The 15862-nt window shown below is 39.2% G+C and overlaps 1 protein-coding gene across 1 annotated transcript in view; it reads left to right on the top strand.

Annotated features, from left to right (window-relative positions):
- The window catches only part of NEIL3 (nei like DNA glycosylase 3), a 41751-nt gene that overhangs the window by 18992 nt on the left and 6897 nt on the right, over positions 1-15862 (top strand). The window contains exons 5-8 of the mRNA XM_065899982.1: positions 1272-1346; positions 2927-3093; positions 12877-13046; positions 14487-14904. Coding sequence (XP_065756054.1) covers positions 1272-1346; positions 2927-3093; positions 12877-13046; positions 14487-14904 — 830 coding nt within the window. The remainder of the gene's footprint in view (positions 1-1271; positions 1347-2926; positions 3094-12876; positions 13047-14486; positions 14905-15862) is intronic.

A 15862-nucleotide genomic window follows, 5' to 3' on the forward strand; every position in this document is an offset into this window, starting at 1 on the left:
GAAAAAATAATACTTTTAGAAGGATTATGTTGATTAGATGGTTTTAGATTTTATAGGCACTGATAAATTTGTTTCTGTTGTATAAAGGTATACATATGTATTCATATACACACAACAAAGGTGAGTCTTTAGAATTTCTTCTGGAATTACTATTGAAACTACATGTGCCAAATGATAATGAATTCTGCAAAGGGTGACCCTGAGGTTTATGCTAGGCTGTGTCACAAAACAATTCTTCAGCAAGGTCTGTTTCTGAGTTCTTCCATGTGTTAACATATACTTTAATATTAAAGCATGTCTATAAATTCATATCTTTTTAAAGCTTGATAGTGACCTTGGTGAACTTCTACTCCTGTACCTGTTTGTCCCTTCTTTCTGGTCTTTTTTATTTTTTTCCTTCCCTTTTTCTCCTGCAAGACTTTTCAAGGTGGCTGATAGGCAATGCTGGGACTCTGAAGATGTCCAGTACAGAATAGGTATTCAATAAATATTTGAATTTAGAATTAAAGTTTATAAGATGGTATTTTTCTTTTTTGAATTTTTCTAAAATTGAGGTATAGTTAATTGGCAATGTTGTGTTAGTTTCAACTGTACAGCAGAGTGATTCAGTTATATACATATATGTATTCTTTTTCCGAATCTTTTCCATTATAGGTTATTAAAAGATACTGAGGGGACTTCCCTGGCGGTCCAGTGGTTAAGACTTTGCCTTCCAATGCAGGGGATGCGGGTTCGATCCCTGGTCAGGGAGCTAAGATCCCACATGTCTCGTTGCCAAAAAACCAAAACATCAAACAGAAGCAATATTGTAAAAAATTCAATGAAGACTATAAAAATGGTCCACAACAAAAAAATATAAATCTTAAAAAAAAATAAAGATACTGAGTATAGTTCCCCATGCTATACAGTTAGGTCCTTGTTGTTTATCTATTTTCTATGTAGTCGTGTGTATCCATTAATCCCAAAGTCCTAATTTATCTCCCACCCCACCCCCGGCTAGCCCCTTTGGTAACCATAAGTTGTTTTCTATGTCTATGGGTCTATTTCTGCTTTGTAAATAAGTTTGAGAGTGGATGGTATTTTTTATCTGTAGTACCATCACTTAAAAATATACACTGTTAATAACACTGAATAGATACATGAGTTTTAGAAGAGATGCATATATTTCAAATCTATTTCAAGTTCTCTTAGGTAGAACTGGCAAGTGGTATTGTTTTTCTACAATAATGAACAAATTATGAAGCTCTCCTGAGTTGTTTTTCTATTTTAAGGTTTGTCAGTTAACAGATGAACAGACACATCACCTTGTGAAAATGATACGTGATTTCAGCCTTCTTTTTTACAGGGTAAGAGCAAAAATTTTTCAACTATGTAAAATGTCAGTTATTTCCCTTTGCACCAGAAATGTCAAGGCTGTATGTAGCCATCTAGTGGTAAGAGCATAGAGGCGCAGTAGGGGAGAGTGACACGTTATGGGCATAATTAACACCTTGAAATTAGGTCACAGGTCGGTCCAAACTTGTCTAACTCTAATTATATTAAATTATCTTTACACTAAGTTGGGGGACAGCTATGTTAGCATTTTACTTACTTAGACTCTTGTTCTAATTTTGGATATATAAAAGTAACATATAGGTAGCCTAGAGAGAGATTCAGTACTTTGGGATAAATATAGACTTCATTTCAATCAGATTTTGCCACTTACCTATCAGTGTGGTTAATGTTATTTAGGTAACTTAATTTAGATTTAGTTTCTTTATCTGTAAAACGGGATAATAATACTTCTCTATCTACCACAGAGACTGTTTTGAGAATAAGTCCTCACTAAACTGTAAATTTTGAAAGTTGTATTTATACATATATATGCATATATAGAGTTAAGTAAACACATTTTGTCTTTAAACGAAGTATCATAAATATGTCTTTTTTTCTCTACAGTCCATTTCCTGTATTCAAAATGTTTGTTTTTACTACTGTTAGAAAGTCAGGTATTGTAGGCTTCTTCATTAATTGGCCTAAAGTGTTAATGAGCCTCTTGCTTTACATACCTGTCCTGAGTATCGATGGCTATTTTAATATTACATATGCTCACTTATTCTTCTAGGGAAAGATGATTACAGATACCTACCCATTTTCTGCTCAGATTAAGATGGGCATTTCAATACTTTGCTTAAATTAATATGAGTTGTTCCTGTAATTTTCAGCTTCTAATATGATCCACCATATTTCTGGGCTTTTAAATTTTCACACTGCTGATGTAAATCCCTAACATTCTCTTTGTAGGAGCTTTAACTGTATGTGAGTAGAATAAAACTGTGACAGAGAGTATCAGTGTCTTTTGAAATAGAACTTATGCCAAAACAGAACATGTTCGCTGCTAAGACGGCATTTAAATTTTTCTTTTTCAGTGAGTCTGTAAGATTAAAAACAAAAAAACTGTCCCTTTTCAGGTCAACAAAGAAGATAACCTTGTTAAGTGTTTCTCCCTAGGAATAAATTTTTTGACTGTTGAAACAAAGTGAGCAGCTTCGGTGTTCTAAAAATAATCAGATTTAAAGCTAATCTAGTCTTTTTCTTATAACCACATAATTATGTTTAATTATAAAAACCTTAAAGGCATGAAAGACATTTTAAATTATAGAACTTTTATATCCCATTTAGATAGGAGGGTAAAGCCATGCAAAGAACAATTTTGAATACTAATAAGTTATACAATAATGACTTAATTATTTCACACAAATCTTATTTGACAAATGTTGCTGAATCTTGTCAATACCTTTTTCTCAAATGAAAGAAAAGATTATGAGGACATATGTATAAACATATGTACATTTTTAACAAATTATTTTTAGAAATGACTTTCAAGAATATATCTTTCAATCCTATTTTGTAGATAACATTGTAATGTTTGTTTGTTTGTTTTTAGTGCCGCAAAGCAGGATCTGCTGTCTCTAACCACTATAAGGTTTACAAGCGTCCTAATTGTGGTCAGTGCTGCTGCAAAATAACTGTGTGTCGCTTAGGGGAGAATAAGAGAATGACATATTTCTGTCCTCACTGTCAGAAGGAAAATGCTCAACATGTCGACATATGGTGAGAAATCTAATTTAAACTTTACTGTTTGCCCTAATTCTCTAATAAAAACGCTATTAATAAGAGAACATAGTTGAATAGCTATCAGGCTATTAAGAACAGAACATAACTCACAAGTATTTGAAACTTGGAAGGAAATAGTAAATAATATCATCCAAAAACCAGAATGAGCTGAAGATGACTTACGAGCCTCTTCTGAATTCAGTAGAAAATCTCTGACTTTGATGTTAATATCCAGGCTTTGACTTTCATCTCATTTGTAAAGTGATTACCAGGAGGTGTAGTTTTGTCAATAATTGAAAAAATGCAAGTATTTGCTAAAGTCCTTGCTTTTGAAATAATATTATAGAACATTAGCAAGCTCTCTTTACAAAATTGCTGTCTTCTTGGTGAAATAACCAACTACTTACTAAGCGCATGTGTGGTGATTCAGCCAGTGGCCGAGTAAGTCTGTTCCCATTCTGCATTCCAGAGCTGGGGAAGTAACCACAGGATGGGCTCAGGGACCCACTGTGGGATGAACTTGAACTAAAATCCCATTGATCACCTGACCTCCACAAGCCCCTACTCTGACTGGCAGAGCACAGTGGCGCTTTTGGGTCTCCTGGAATTGGTGTCAGTTCAGAACTAGTGTCCAGTAGTCCTCAAAGCTTTGACAGTTTCCTTTTCCACAGTGTACTTACCCCGGTAAGAGGCCATAGGTCCCTTTGGTGAAGGCTGGCTGAAATATTAACAGTATAAAGGAGCTGAACTATATGTGATTACAAGCCAAAATAATCAGTACAGACATGAAGCACATAAAGTGCTACAAAAGTTTGGGGGATGTTAGAAGTTTATAGGTATACAAAAGGTTGGGAAAATCTCATGGAAAAAGTGTAATTTGAAGTTTATTTTAAAGAGATAGGGGGACGGGGTCAAGATGGCCTACTACGAGGATGTGGAATTTCCATCTCCTCACAACTAGGGCACCTACCAGGCACCGGTGGGAGATCACAGACATGTAAGGGGGACGGGAGGAACCCCCAGCGACCGGTTGTTTCAATTATACTTTTATTTCCCTTAATGTATTTTTTATCATTCTAATTTTATTTTGGTTTTTATTCTTTGATATTGTACTGCTCCTTTTTTTCTTTCTTTCTTTCTTTTTTTTTTTTTTTAACCACACCATGAAGCTTGCAAGATGTTGGTTCTCAGGCCAGAGGTCAGGACCAAGCTGCTGTGGTGGAAGCTCTGAGTCCAAACCACTGGACTAACAGAGAACCTCAGACCTCAGGGAATATTAATCGGAGTAAGGCCTCCCAGAGGTCCTCATCTCAGCACCAAGACCTGGATCTGTCCAACTGCCTGCAAACTCCAATGCTGGACGTCTCAGGCCAAACAACCAGTAAGACAGGAATACAGCACCACCTATCAAAAAGAGGAAACAAACCAAAAAAAAAGATGAAACCACGGAAAAACATGTTACAGATGAAGGAGCAAGGTAAAAACCTACAAGACGAAATAAGTGAAGACGAAATAGGCAACCTATCTGAAAAAGAGTTCAGAGTAATGCTAGTAAAGATGATCCTAAATCTGGGAAACAAATTGGAGAAATTACAAAAAACAATTACCGAGGATCTAGAAGAAATAAAGAGCAAACAAACAGTGATGAACAACACGCTTACTGAAATGAAGAATACTCTAGAAGGAACCAATAGCAGAATAACTGAGGCAGAAGAACAGATAAATGAGCTGGAAGATAAAACGGTGGAAATAACTGCCAGAAAGCAGAAAAGAAAACATAATGAAAAGAATTCAGGACAGTCTCAGAGACCTCTGGGACAACATTAAACGCACCAACGTTCAAATTATAGCGGTCCCAGAAGAAGAAGAGAAAAAAAGGGGGTTGAGAAAATATTTGAAGAGATTACAGTTGAAAACTTCCCTAACATGGGAAAGGAAATAGTCAATCAGGTCCAGGAAACACAGAGAGTACCATACAGGATAAACGCAAAGAGAAACACACCAAGACACATATTAATGAAACTATCAAAAATTACGAAGAAAAAATATTGAAAGCAGCAAGGGAAAAGCAGCAAATAACATACAAACTATTAGAGCTAATCAATGAATTTGGTAGAGTAACAGGATACAAAATTAATGTACAGAAATCTCTTGCATTCCTATACACTAATGATGAAAAATCTGAAAGAGAAATTAAGGAAACACTCTCATTTACCACTGCAACAAAAAGAATAAAATACCTAGGAATAAACCTACCTAAGGAGACAAAAGACCTGGATGCAGAAATCTATAAGACACTGACAAAAGAAATTAAAGATGATACAAATAGATGGAGAGATACACCATGTTCTTGGACTGGAAGAATCAGCATTGTGAAAATGACTATACTACCCAAAGCAATCTATTGATTCAGTGCACCCCCTGTCAAACTACCAGTGGCATTTTTCACAGAACTAGAACAAAAAATTTCATAATTTGCATGGAAACACAAAAGACCCCGAATAGCCAAAGCAATCTTGAGAAAGAAAAACAGAGATGGAGGAATCAGGCTCCCTGACTTCAGACTATACTACAAAGTTACAGTAATCAAGACAGTATGGTACTGGCACAAAAACAGAAATATAGATCAATGGAACAGGATAGAAAGCCCAGAGGTAAACCCACGCACATATCGTCACCTTATGTTTGATAAAGGAGGCAAGAATATACAAAGGAGAAAAGACAGCCTCTTCAATAAGTGGTGCTGGGAAAGCTGGACAGCTACATGTAAAAGAATGAAATTAGAACACTCCCTAACACCATACACAAAAATAAACTCAAAATGGATTAAAGACCTAAATGTAAGGCCAGACACTTTAAAACTCTTAGAGGAAAACATAGGTAGAACAGACTGTGACATCACAGCAAGATCCTTTTTGACCCACCTCCTAGAGAAATGGAAATAAAAACAAAAATAAACATATGGGACCCAATGAAACTTAAAAGCTTTTGCACATCAAAGGAAATCATAAACAAGATGAAAAGGCAACCCTCAGAATGAGAGAAAATATGTGCAAACAAAGTAGCAGACAAAGGATTAATCTCCAAAATATACAAGCAGCTCCATATCAAAAAAACAAAGAACCGAATCCAATAATGGGCAGAAGACCTACATAGACATTTCTCCAAAGAAGGCATACAGATTGCCAACAAATACATGAAAAGATGCTCAGCATCGCTAATCATTAGAGAGATGCAAATCAAAACTACAATGAGGTATCACCTCACACCAATCAGAATGGCCATCATCAAAACATCTACAAACCATAAATGCTGGAGACGGTGTGGAGAAAAGGAAGCCCTCTTGCACTGTTGGTGGGAATGTAAATTCATACAGCCACTATGGAGAACGGTATGGAGGTTCCTTAACTAAAAGTAGAACTACCATGTGACCCAGCAATCCCACTACTGGGCATATACCCTGAGAAAATCATAATCAAAAAGAGTCATGGGCTTCCCTGGTGGCGCAGTGGTTGAGAGTCTGCCTGCCGATGCAGGGGACACGGGTTCGTGCCCCAGTCCGGGAAGATCCGACATGCCGCGGCGCGGCTGGGCCCGTGAGCCATGGCTGCTGAGCCTGCGCGTCCGGAGCCTGTGCTTTGCAACAGGAGACGCCACAACAGTGAGAGGCCTGCATACCCCCCCAAAAAAAAAAAAAAAAAAAAAGAGTCATGTACCACAAAGTTCATTGCAGCTCTATTTACAATAGCCAGGACATGGAAGTAACCTAGATGTCCATCAACAGATGAATGGATAAAGAAAATGTGGCACATATATACAATGGAATATTACTTGGCCATAAAAAGAAACGAAATGGAGTTCTTTGTAGTGAGGTGGATGGACCTAGAGTCTGTCATACAGGGTGAAGTAAGTCAGAAAGAGAAAAACAAATACTATATGCTAACACATATATATGGAATCTAAAAAAAAAAAAAAAGCTTCTGATGAACCTAGGGTCAGGACAGGAATAAAGATGTAGATGTAGAGAATGGACTTGACATGGGGATGGGGAAGGGTAAGCTGGGACTAAGTGAGAGAGTAACATTGACATATATACAGCACCAAATGTAAAATGGATGGCTAGTCGGAAGCAGCCGCATAGCACGGGGAGATCAGCTCGTGTGACCACCTAGAAGGGTGGGATAGGGAGGGTGGGAGGGAGATGCCAGAGGGAGGGGATATGGGGATATATGTATGCGTATAGCTGATTCACTTTGTTATACAGCAGAAACTAACACAAGTTTGTAAAGCAATTATACTCCAATAAAGATGTTTAAAAAAAAAAGAATTTTGGCTAAATAAATGAGCAAATAGACATTATTTACTTGGAAAGAAGGAGCATTGCCACAAACCTTGAATCATTGATGATAACAGTGGCGGAGCCAAACGAAGTCTCCAAGTTTGTTAAATAGCAAAAGTTAGTTTTACAGGTAGGATGGGATCAACTAGTAGGAATCAGTAGTAGTTTTGGAGATGGCTAATGTCTTACCTGAATCAGTAGATTAAGGACTTTTTAATTGATTATAGCATAATTAGGATGGGAACTGAAGAAACAGACGTGAAACTTGTATAGTGTAATGGGTGAGAGATGGTTTCCAGTCCTGAGGTCAAGACACTGGAAATGGAGAGAAAAATAGGTACTTTAAAAAAATTTTAATGCCAGCAAGTATTGTGAGAGGTTTGCTATGGAGGATAAAGCAAAGAGTTCCAGGCCCCAAACCAGAAATTTTCACTTTATAGACGTGGGAAAGACGGGTAGAATGGAAGAGATAAATTAAGTTTTGGATATGTGGACTAGATAGTCCACATAGGGTGGGAAGTGGGTGGGAGATGATGGCATGAGTGTTACTGCCCGTGTTCTTAGTTGAAGTATTAAAGCAAGATCAGTTCACTGAAAAAGTATATAGAAAAGAACAAAGGAGGAGGGAGGCGCCATCTTGTCTGTGGAGAGCTCAGGGCCCTGGGATGGAGATGACATGGTCCAGATCCCCATTATGTCTTCATAAATATATTTGCAGCTATCTTTTTTTTTTCTCCTTGTTCCTGTGTTTCATTTTTTTTATCACCTTTCGTTATTGATTACTTTACTCTAAACCACACCATATCCCCTTTTTCTCAGCTTCCTCATCCCATTTTACTATCATAGAGATCCGAAATATGTTTAAATAATGTTATATTACACAGATTTATGGGTTTCTTATTTTTAATGTTATAGGTGTACATTTATTTGATCAAAAGTGTATAACACTGGATCTGGAAGATAGAGTACATTCAATATATACTTGTCTACTGAATAAGTGATTAATGTTCCATATGTATTTGTTTTCTGTGAATTGATAGCTTTTGAATTTTTAAAAAATTCTTCCAGATTATCAAGTAAACGTTATTTATCATAAAAATAAGATCCTTGTCAATTCCAAAGGGTTTTTGAAACTAGGATTCAAAGCCTCAAGGGTTCCCTGAAAGAGACTTGGGAGTTACTACGAGTTAGGGAGGCCATGCTGTACTGGAAATGTCCTGGGCCCTGCATTCCCTCCTCCCTCCTGACCTAGTTCTGTTCTGTCTAGGCATCCAGCTCAAGACTCATTGCAAAATAAGTGTATACAAAATAAGACATTTGAAAACCAGTAATATTGGCCCCAGGCTTAGAGATTTCTGTAATTGAGTATATTCAATTCATTTTCTGGATGAGCATTTGAGCACTTTTTATATTGACTAAATTTTTTCACTTTAAAGTCATTTCAAATGAAATTGAAATATGAGAAGCCCAGTAGTAATGATCTAAATTCTTGTGTTCCTTCAGTTACTAAAAGTTTACTTCACCCCTTCCCGAAGTCCTCCCCAGATTTTCCAGTTTTCATTGATCACACCACACTTTGAATACCTATACCAGTTATTGTTGGCTCTCCTTTATATTACTAGCTAGCATAATTTACATGTGTGAGTATTGTTTCCTTAAGGGGAAACTGCATTTTTCTTTGTTTTTTAGTAGAGTCTTTATAATTTCTGTTTCACTTTTTCATTTCTGTACTGTTTACTTTCTTAGGGTCTGCTATATGCCAGGTACTGGGAAAACAAAGAGAACAGAGAATACAGTCACTCGAAGTGCTCAGGGTCTAACGTGGGGGGGTCAATAGATCATTAGAAGCCCGTGATGGAAATGCTGCAACAGGGCACATTTGTGCTAACGGCAGTGGAGCTATAGTATGGATGAGGAAACCTTGAAATCCACCTGGGAAGAACAAATCTCTCTGAGGAGGTGAAGTTTGAGCTTAGCGTGGGAAGAAATAGGAACTCATCACAGACAAGAGGCCGGAAAGGGATTTCCTGAGAGAGAAAACAGCCCCTGACAAGGTGCATGGGGAAACGCCCTGTGCACTCAGGAAGCTGCAGGAGAGGAGGGTGTTTTGTTCCTATACGAAGACGTATTTACGTCTCTAGAAGCCATCTAGTTTGGAAATGTGTTGAGGGTTGGTTGCTAGTTAATGAGAATTTAGTGTTGTTTGCAAACCAGTTCTTAAGGCCGAGCTGACCTGGCAGAAATTTTTCAGGGGGCTGGAGCAATTACAGGGCATTTGGGAGATGTGAAGAAGATCTGTGGTGGGTTAATCTTGACAGGATAGCCCTGTTTGGGGAAGAGAGTTTGACTACATAGTTGTCATGTTTAAAAACATAATTTACAAAGGACTCAAATTTTGACTACAATGAAAGATACCCAATGCAAATTATCTTAAATTAAAATGGGAATTTATGGGTCATGGAGCCAAAATAAATGTTGGGGTAATTTCATAGCATCAGTGGAAAAACTATAAAAACCCACGTCTCAGGGACTGGAACTCCCAAAGGTGACCTTGCCTGGGCTGCCCACAGGTGGAACAAGTGGAAAGAATACAGGCAGGTCTAAGCTGCTTCCTGCTTCACCCTCTCATTTCAAGTCTCATGGTAGCAGATTCTCTCTGGTTTCAGCAGGAGAAACACATTCTGGGGGGCTTCCAGGAAGTACTGTGGCTCCCTGACTAAGGGATCAGAGTAGACTGTGGCAATTGGCTCAGCTGAAGTAGAATTTGGACAGATTGCTGGGCTTTACCCCGAGGTCTGGGGAGAGGCCTGGACTCTATATGACTACCGAGTTCCCACGTGGTGCTGGCGCTGTGAGCCCAAGGACCTTTCTCTGAGAACCACCAGCCTTTGGGTCTCTCTCCCTCAGCTGTCCCTGCCCTGCGCCTCTACCAGGCTGTCTGTGGGTCAGTGGTGGGTGGCGCCTGTGTTGAGTGCACTCGCAGCCCAGGCCATAACGTCCCCTAAGAGGAATGGAGCAGAATCGCTTGTCCTGTAAGTTTAGACAGTGCATCTGCTCCCTGTGCCAGGCCGGCACACCGTCCCTGAGCACCGAGCAGGTATGAGCGGGTGCTGGCAGCACGTGGGCCTTGCCCAGAGAGAGCCCCAGGACTGACACCAGCGACAGTGTCCTCAGCGTCCGTGTAGCTGGAGTGACTGCCCCCACTCTGCACCCTGCCGCTCCGATCCACAGAGGATAGCACAGCAAGCCGTGGAGGCTTCGTGAGCTTCTAGTAGATTTGCCTCTGCAGCAGAGCCTGCAGGACTTGCTGGTGGACCAGTTATGAGGGTAAGAAGGGTTCAGGATGGCTCACAGGTTTCTGGCCTGATAACTGAGTGATGGTGATGCCATGTACTGAGGTGTGACAAACTAGCAGAGTTGCGGGTGGGGCAGGGGGTCCTGACTTACTTGTACTAGTTTCCCATGGCTGCCATAACAAGTTACCACTAACCTGACAGCTTAAAGCAGCAGAAATTTCTTCTCTCACGGTTCTGGATGCCAGAAGCCCGGCATTGGTTTCATCGGGCCAAAGTCAAGCTGTGGGCCAGTCTATGCTCCCGGAGGCTCTAGGGGAGAATCCATTCCGTGCCTTTTCAAGCTTCCGGTGGCTGCCAGTGTTCTTCATTTGTGGCTACACGACTCCTCACGTCTCTGCCTGTGTTGTCACGTTACCTTCTCCCCTTCTGTGTGTATCATATCTCCCTCTGCCTCTCTCTCATAAGGATACTTGTGTTTGCATTAAGAGATTACCCTGATAATCCAGAATCATCTCCCCATGTCAAGATCCTTAATTACATCTGCAGAGATCCTCTTTATAAAGTAACATTTACAGGTTCCTGGTTTTGTGACCTGCTGTCTTTAGGAGGCCATCATTCAGCCCACTACAGACAGGTTAAGGTTGGAATTCCTGTTACACGTCCAACTGGAGATTGGAAAGAATTCATTAGTAGACGATTAAGAAATGGAGCAGTAAGGAGAGAATGCTTCCAGAGCTTCTTTATGTAACAATAAATATCCCCTCATGGTTAATGAAATTTATAGGATAGAAGATGAAAATGGTTAAAAGTTGGAGCACATTGAAAATCTGAAGGTTATTTAAATTGTGTTTACTTAATTATGAATAAATGTATGACGCTGCCTCAGAGTAAGTTAGTAGAGGGCAGGGATTAGGTGAAGTAAATGCTATAGAAGGCCTGGTTGTTCCACAGGAATAAGAAATATTTTTAAAAATTTATTTTATTGAAGTATAGTTGATCTACAGGGATAAGAAATGTTGAATGGCATTAAAAGTCAAGGTAAGTAAAGATTAAAAAAATCATAATGAGATGTGTCTTACTTTCAGATTTTCTTATGCTATTTATGATTTTACCAGACAAGTCTGAATTTTAAACCTGTTACAATTATGCGTAGGAGCAAAATGTTATAGAAGACAAGGCTACCTTTGAAAGTCAAAGAACTCATGTTCTGAAATGTAAGGTACAAAGCCTTTACTGAAAGAACTTTTTTTCAATATTAATGTTTGGAATCATGAAAGGAATCCATGACACTGCATTGGCTGCTAAACCACGTGATGTGCTCTGTAGCCCCAGAGCCATGTGCTAAAGAGCAGGACTGTATCAGAGCTTTAGAAAGGCATTTCCTGTAACAGTACGGAGTCATTTAGGAATTCCAGCGTTACAGATTATAGATCAGTTGATTTAGTGCCCAGCAGATACTGAGAAATTCCAGAGGCACACGAAGTAAATGTAAAACTTTTCTCATCTTACATTCAGTGCTCTAATTTCTACATGACTCATTTCCTCCCTAATTTGAATAAAGATATTTTAGTTTTGCTTTGGGAAGAGTTCCACTTACTTAAAAAACTAGTTGAGGGCTTCCCTGGTGGTGCAGTGGTTGAGAGTCCGCCTGCCGATGCAGGGGACACGGGTTCGTGCCCCGGTCCAGGAAGATCCCACATGCCACAGAGCGGCTGGGCCCGTGAGCCATGGCCACTGAGCCTGCGCGTCCGGAGCCTGTGCTCCGCAAGGGGAGAGGCCACAACAGTGAGAGGCCCGCGTACTGCAAAAAAAACCAAAAAAAACTAGTTGAGAAATGCTCCCTAGTGGTTATGTCAAATATTTTTAGTTAGTTTAAAAAACACACACACACACAACTCTTTGACTCTAAAACTTTTGTTATTTCTGTCTTTAAAAGCAATCAGCAGGGCCCAAGTAAAAACATTTTATTCCGAGAGAGAGAGAGAGAGAGAGAGAGAGAGAGAGAGAGAGAGAACTTCTAAGCAATAGTAAACATGTAGCGTTTGGGTATTAATGGTTCTGTAATTGTTTCTAAGATATCCAGAATGTATAAGAACAAGACAATAACGAAAGTGTTAATGATTAACTTTAGAAGTTCTCTTATAGCAGGCTGCCAGCTAGAAATACTACAGTCAGTTGGCCATCCAGCAGAGGGGGTCATCTTATGGACTCTGTGGCCCGGAAGTCTGAAGAGCAGTGGACATGTGAGGTCTGTACGCTAATAAATAAGCCGTCTTCTGAAGCATGTGATGCTTGCCTGACTTCAAGGCCTACGGGTAAGAGTGAATTTTGATTCCGAGTGCCTTCCATTTCAAAGAGGGTTAATTATACAAAGTCAGGTACATGTCTTGTTCCGTCTTGATATTTCATAACAAAGTAAAATGCTCTCTTTCTGAAAGGTTTAAAGGAATTGCCAGCCTTTGCATGTAAACGATGCTGACATTCTGTTGAGCCCTTTTTTTTTTAACGGGGGGGAAACACGCTTGTGCTAAAAGAGTATGTGCCGTTGTATCTCAAAAAACTGAGATGATCACATCTGTTCTCTACTGTTTCTAATGAATTATTCAATAAAGCTTTGTTTTATGCAGATTTCAGCAACTTTTGAGTTTGTTATTCAGTCCAAGTGTTTCATAAATTGAAAGGGAGGATTTCTGTAAGAATATCATTGCAGGTGGAATAGGAAAATGCTGAGTTTTTTCTCTTCTTTAGCCTCCTACCCCTTGTTATTAAAATCTTTACCCAGACAATTGTACTGATTTCATTGAAATCCTTCAGAATAACTCTTCGTAGCTCACAATTTCGTGCGTGCAGAGGATGTAGAACCTCAGAGGAAACCTGTGATTAAGAGCCATCTCACTGATGCAGCTTCTCCTGTGTTCTAATAGTGTTCTTTCTTTCTTCAATTAGGGGAGAAAGTTCATTCTTCTGGACCCCCCATTGTGTGAGCTGTCATGTTGTGTTGTGTTCGCTGGGCCAGAAATGCAGGCATCACCCCATATACAGCTTTGCTAGTAGCAGAAGGGACTGTGTCTCCTATTTCTGTCCCTCCCTCTGCAGTATCGTTCAACAGAGAGCCCTCAGAAAACCCCAGTCTTAGGTTCCCACATTTATTCTGACATTCTGAAATGCCTTTACACATCTCAATTATTTTCTTGTTATTTTTTTTCTGAGTATGAAAGGCAGATAACTGCACTTTAGAATAAATTACAGATTGCAAAATCCTAGGACGCTTTTTTGAAACATATTTAATAAATGTAAATCTTTGTAATTCATCTTTACTTAATTTTAATAGGCCTTCCACTTGGTCTTGTCATTCACAGAAGCATTCCTGATAATCTAGATACAGGCTCTAACTGCTGATCGAAAGCTTTGTGGGGTGTCACCTCTTATTTACACTGCTTTAATATTTGGCCTAATAGCAACAAAATTGATAGCTCAGTAACCTTTAAATGCTTAAACGTAACATAAAGCATAACAAGTAGAAATCTTTATTAAACCCATCTCTGAGTCCCTGGAAATGTTGCACTTCATACGGTACTTTATTTCCTAGTCTGAGGGTGGTTAACTCTGAATTGCTCAAGCTCACTTTGTATTATTAGTTCTATACATGAGGTCACTGTGATAAATGAACTAAATGTTTTAATCGAATGAAAAGATGTTTCACACAGTCAGTGTATTTATAGGAATAATGCAGAATTACTGGTCTCTCCTTCCAGATTCGGTACCCAAGAATGAAGAGAAACCCATCGCCTTTAACAGTTTAGTGAAATACCCTTGTAATAGCTTTGGAAAACCAAGGACGGAAGTGAAGATCAACAGGAAAACTGCATTTGGAACTACAACCCTTGTTTTGACGGATTTCAGCAATAAATCCAGTGCTTTGGAAAGAGGAGAAAGCCAAAACCAGATACTAGACGGGGAATTTCCAAACCCTCCTACTAACGTTTGTTTTAGTGATGCAGCGCACCCCTCCAAGGAGAGAACAAACTACAGAACTCAACTATCTAACAAAGTAAACACATCATCTGTGGTCTGCTCTCCCTCTGAATTATTGAGTCCAGCATATAAAAGATTAAAAACAAGCCACTGCTCATCACGGGATCTCAAAAGTGGCAAACCTGGATTTTCTAACAGGTATGATGCTTCTAACCTTGCTCTTTAAGGTATTTGCGTAAGTTTTAAGAATGCAGAAAGATCATCCATTGCTGAGGAAGCTGAACTGATCTTGGAAATGTCAGTCAAACCCTGAAAGACTATTACAGTAATTTGCCTCCCTTGCCTCCTCTAGCTTATAATATTAGAGAAGGGAAGGGAATGAAAAACAGAATTTCCTCTATCTGTAGAAAGTTGTGTTTTGCTTTTTTCTGGCTGTAACCATATACATGCTTAATACAGAGTGTTTGGAAAATATTGGAAAGTATAAAGAATAATGATTACATCCCCCATAATCTTACCGGTTAGCAGTCTCCACTGTTAGCAGTTTTGTTTAAGCTTTCCTTCCGATGAAAGAGTTCTTCTAGAAGGGAAACTATCATTCATAACATTTAGTAAATGTCTTCTGTTCTAAAGAGAGGGATCTGAGATATTTTTAGTGACATTTCTGCCAAAGAAACTGACTGTATTTCAAACAGCCAGGGGGCAGGGAGTGTGGTATTTGTTTCAACCAAAAAGGCTCAAAGAGCGTGAGTACTACTTTTGGACCTGAAATTAAAAAGTTGTAATTCCAGTTAATGAACCCTACCAGATCAGATACGTTTTACGAGACTACCAGCTACATGTTCAGGAGAAGACCCCCCAGTAGCTGTCACCAGAGACAGAGACATTTTAATAAACAATGTCATCCTTGTTCCTTAATGATTATTGGCAGATCCTGGAAATGGTCTTCCCCGACCTGTTTAATTTCTTTATCTGGGGCTCCTCTCACACCTGATATTATGCCTCCTCAGGGAGAGAGATCTCTCCACAATTTTCTTTTCCTTCAGAAAGCAGACACTGTATATCCAGCACCTTTAAATGAAGGGAAGAGGTTTTTTTGTTTTTTTTTTTTTCTTGCGGTACGCGGGCCTCACACTGCTGTGGCCTCTCCCGTTGC

Source organism: Phocoena phocoena, chromosome 21 (genome assembly GCF_963924675.1).
Source record: "Phocoena phocoena chromosome 21, mPhoPho1.1, whole genome shotgun sequence".
Taxonomy (NCBI): domain Eukaryota; kingdom Metazoa; phylum Chordata; class Mammalia; order Artiodactyla; family Phocoenidae; genus Phocoena; species Phocoena phocoena.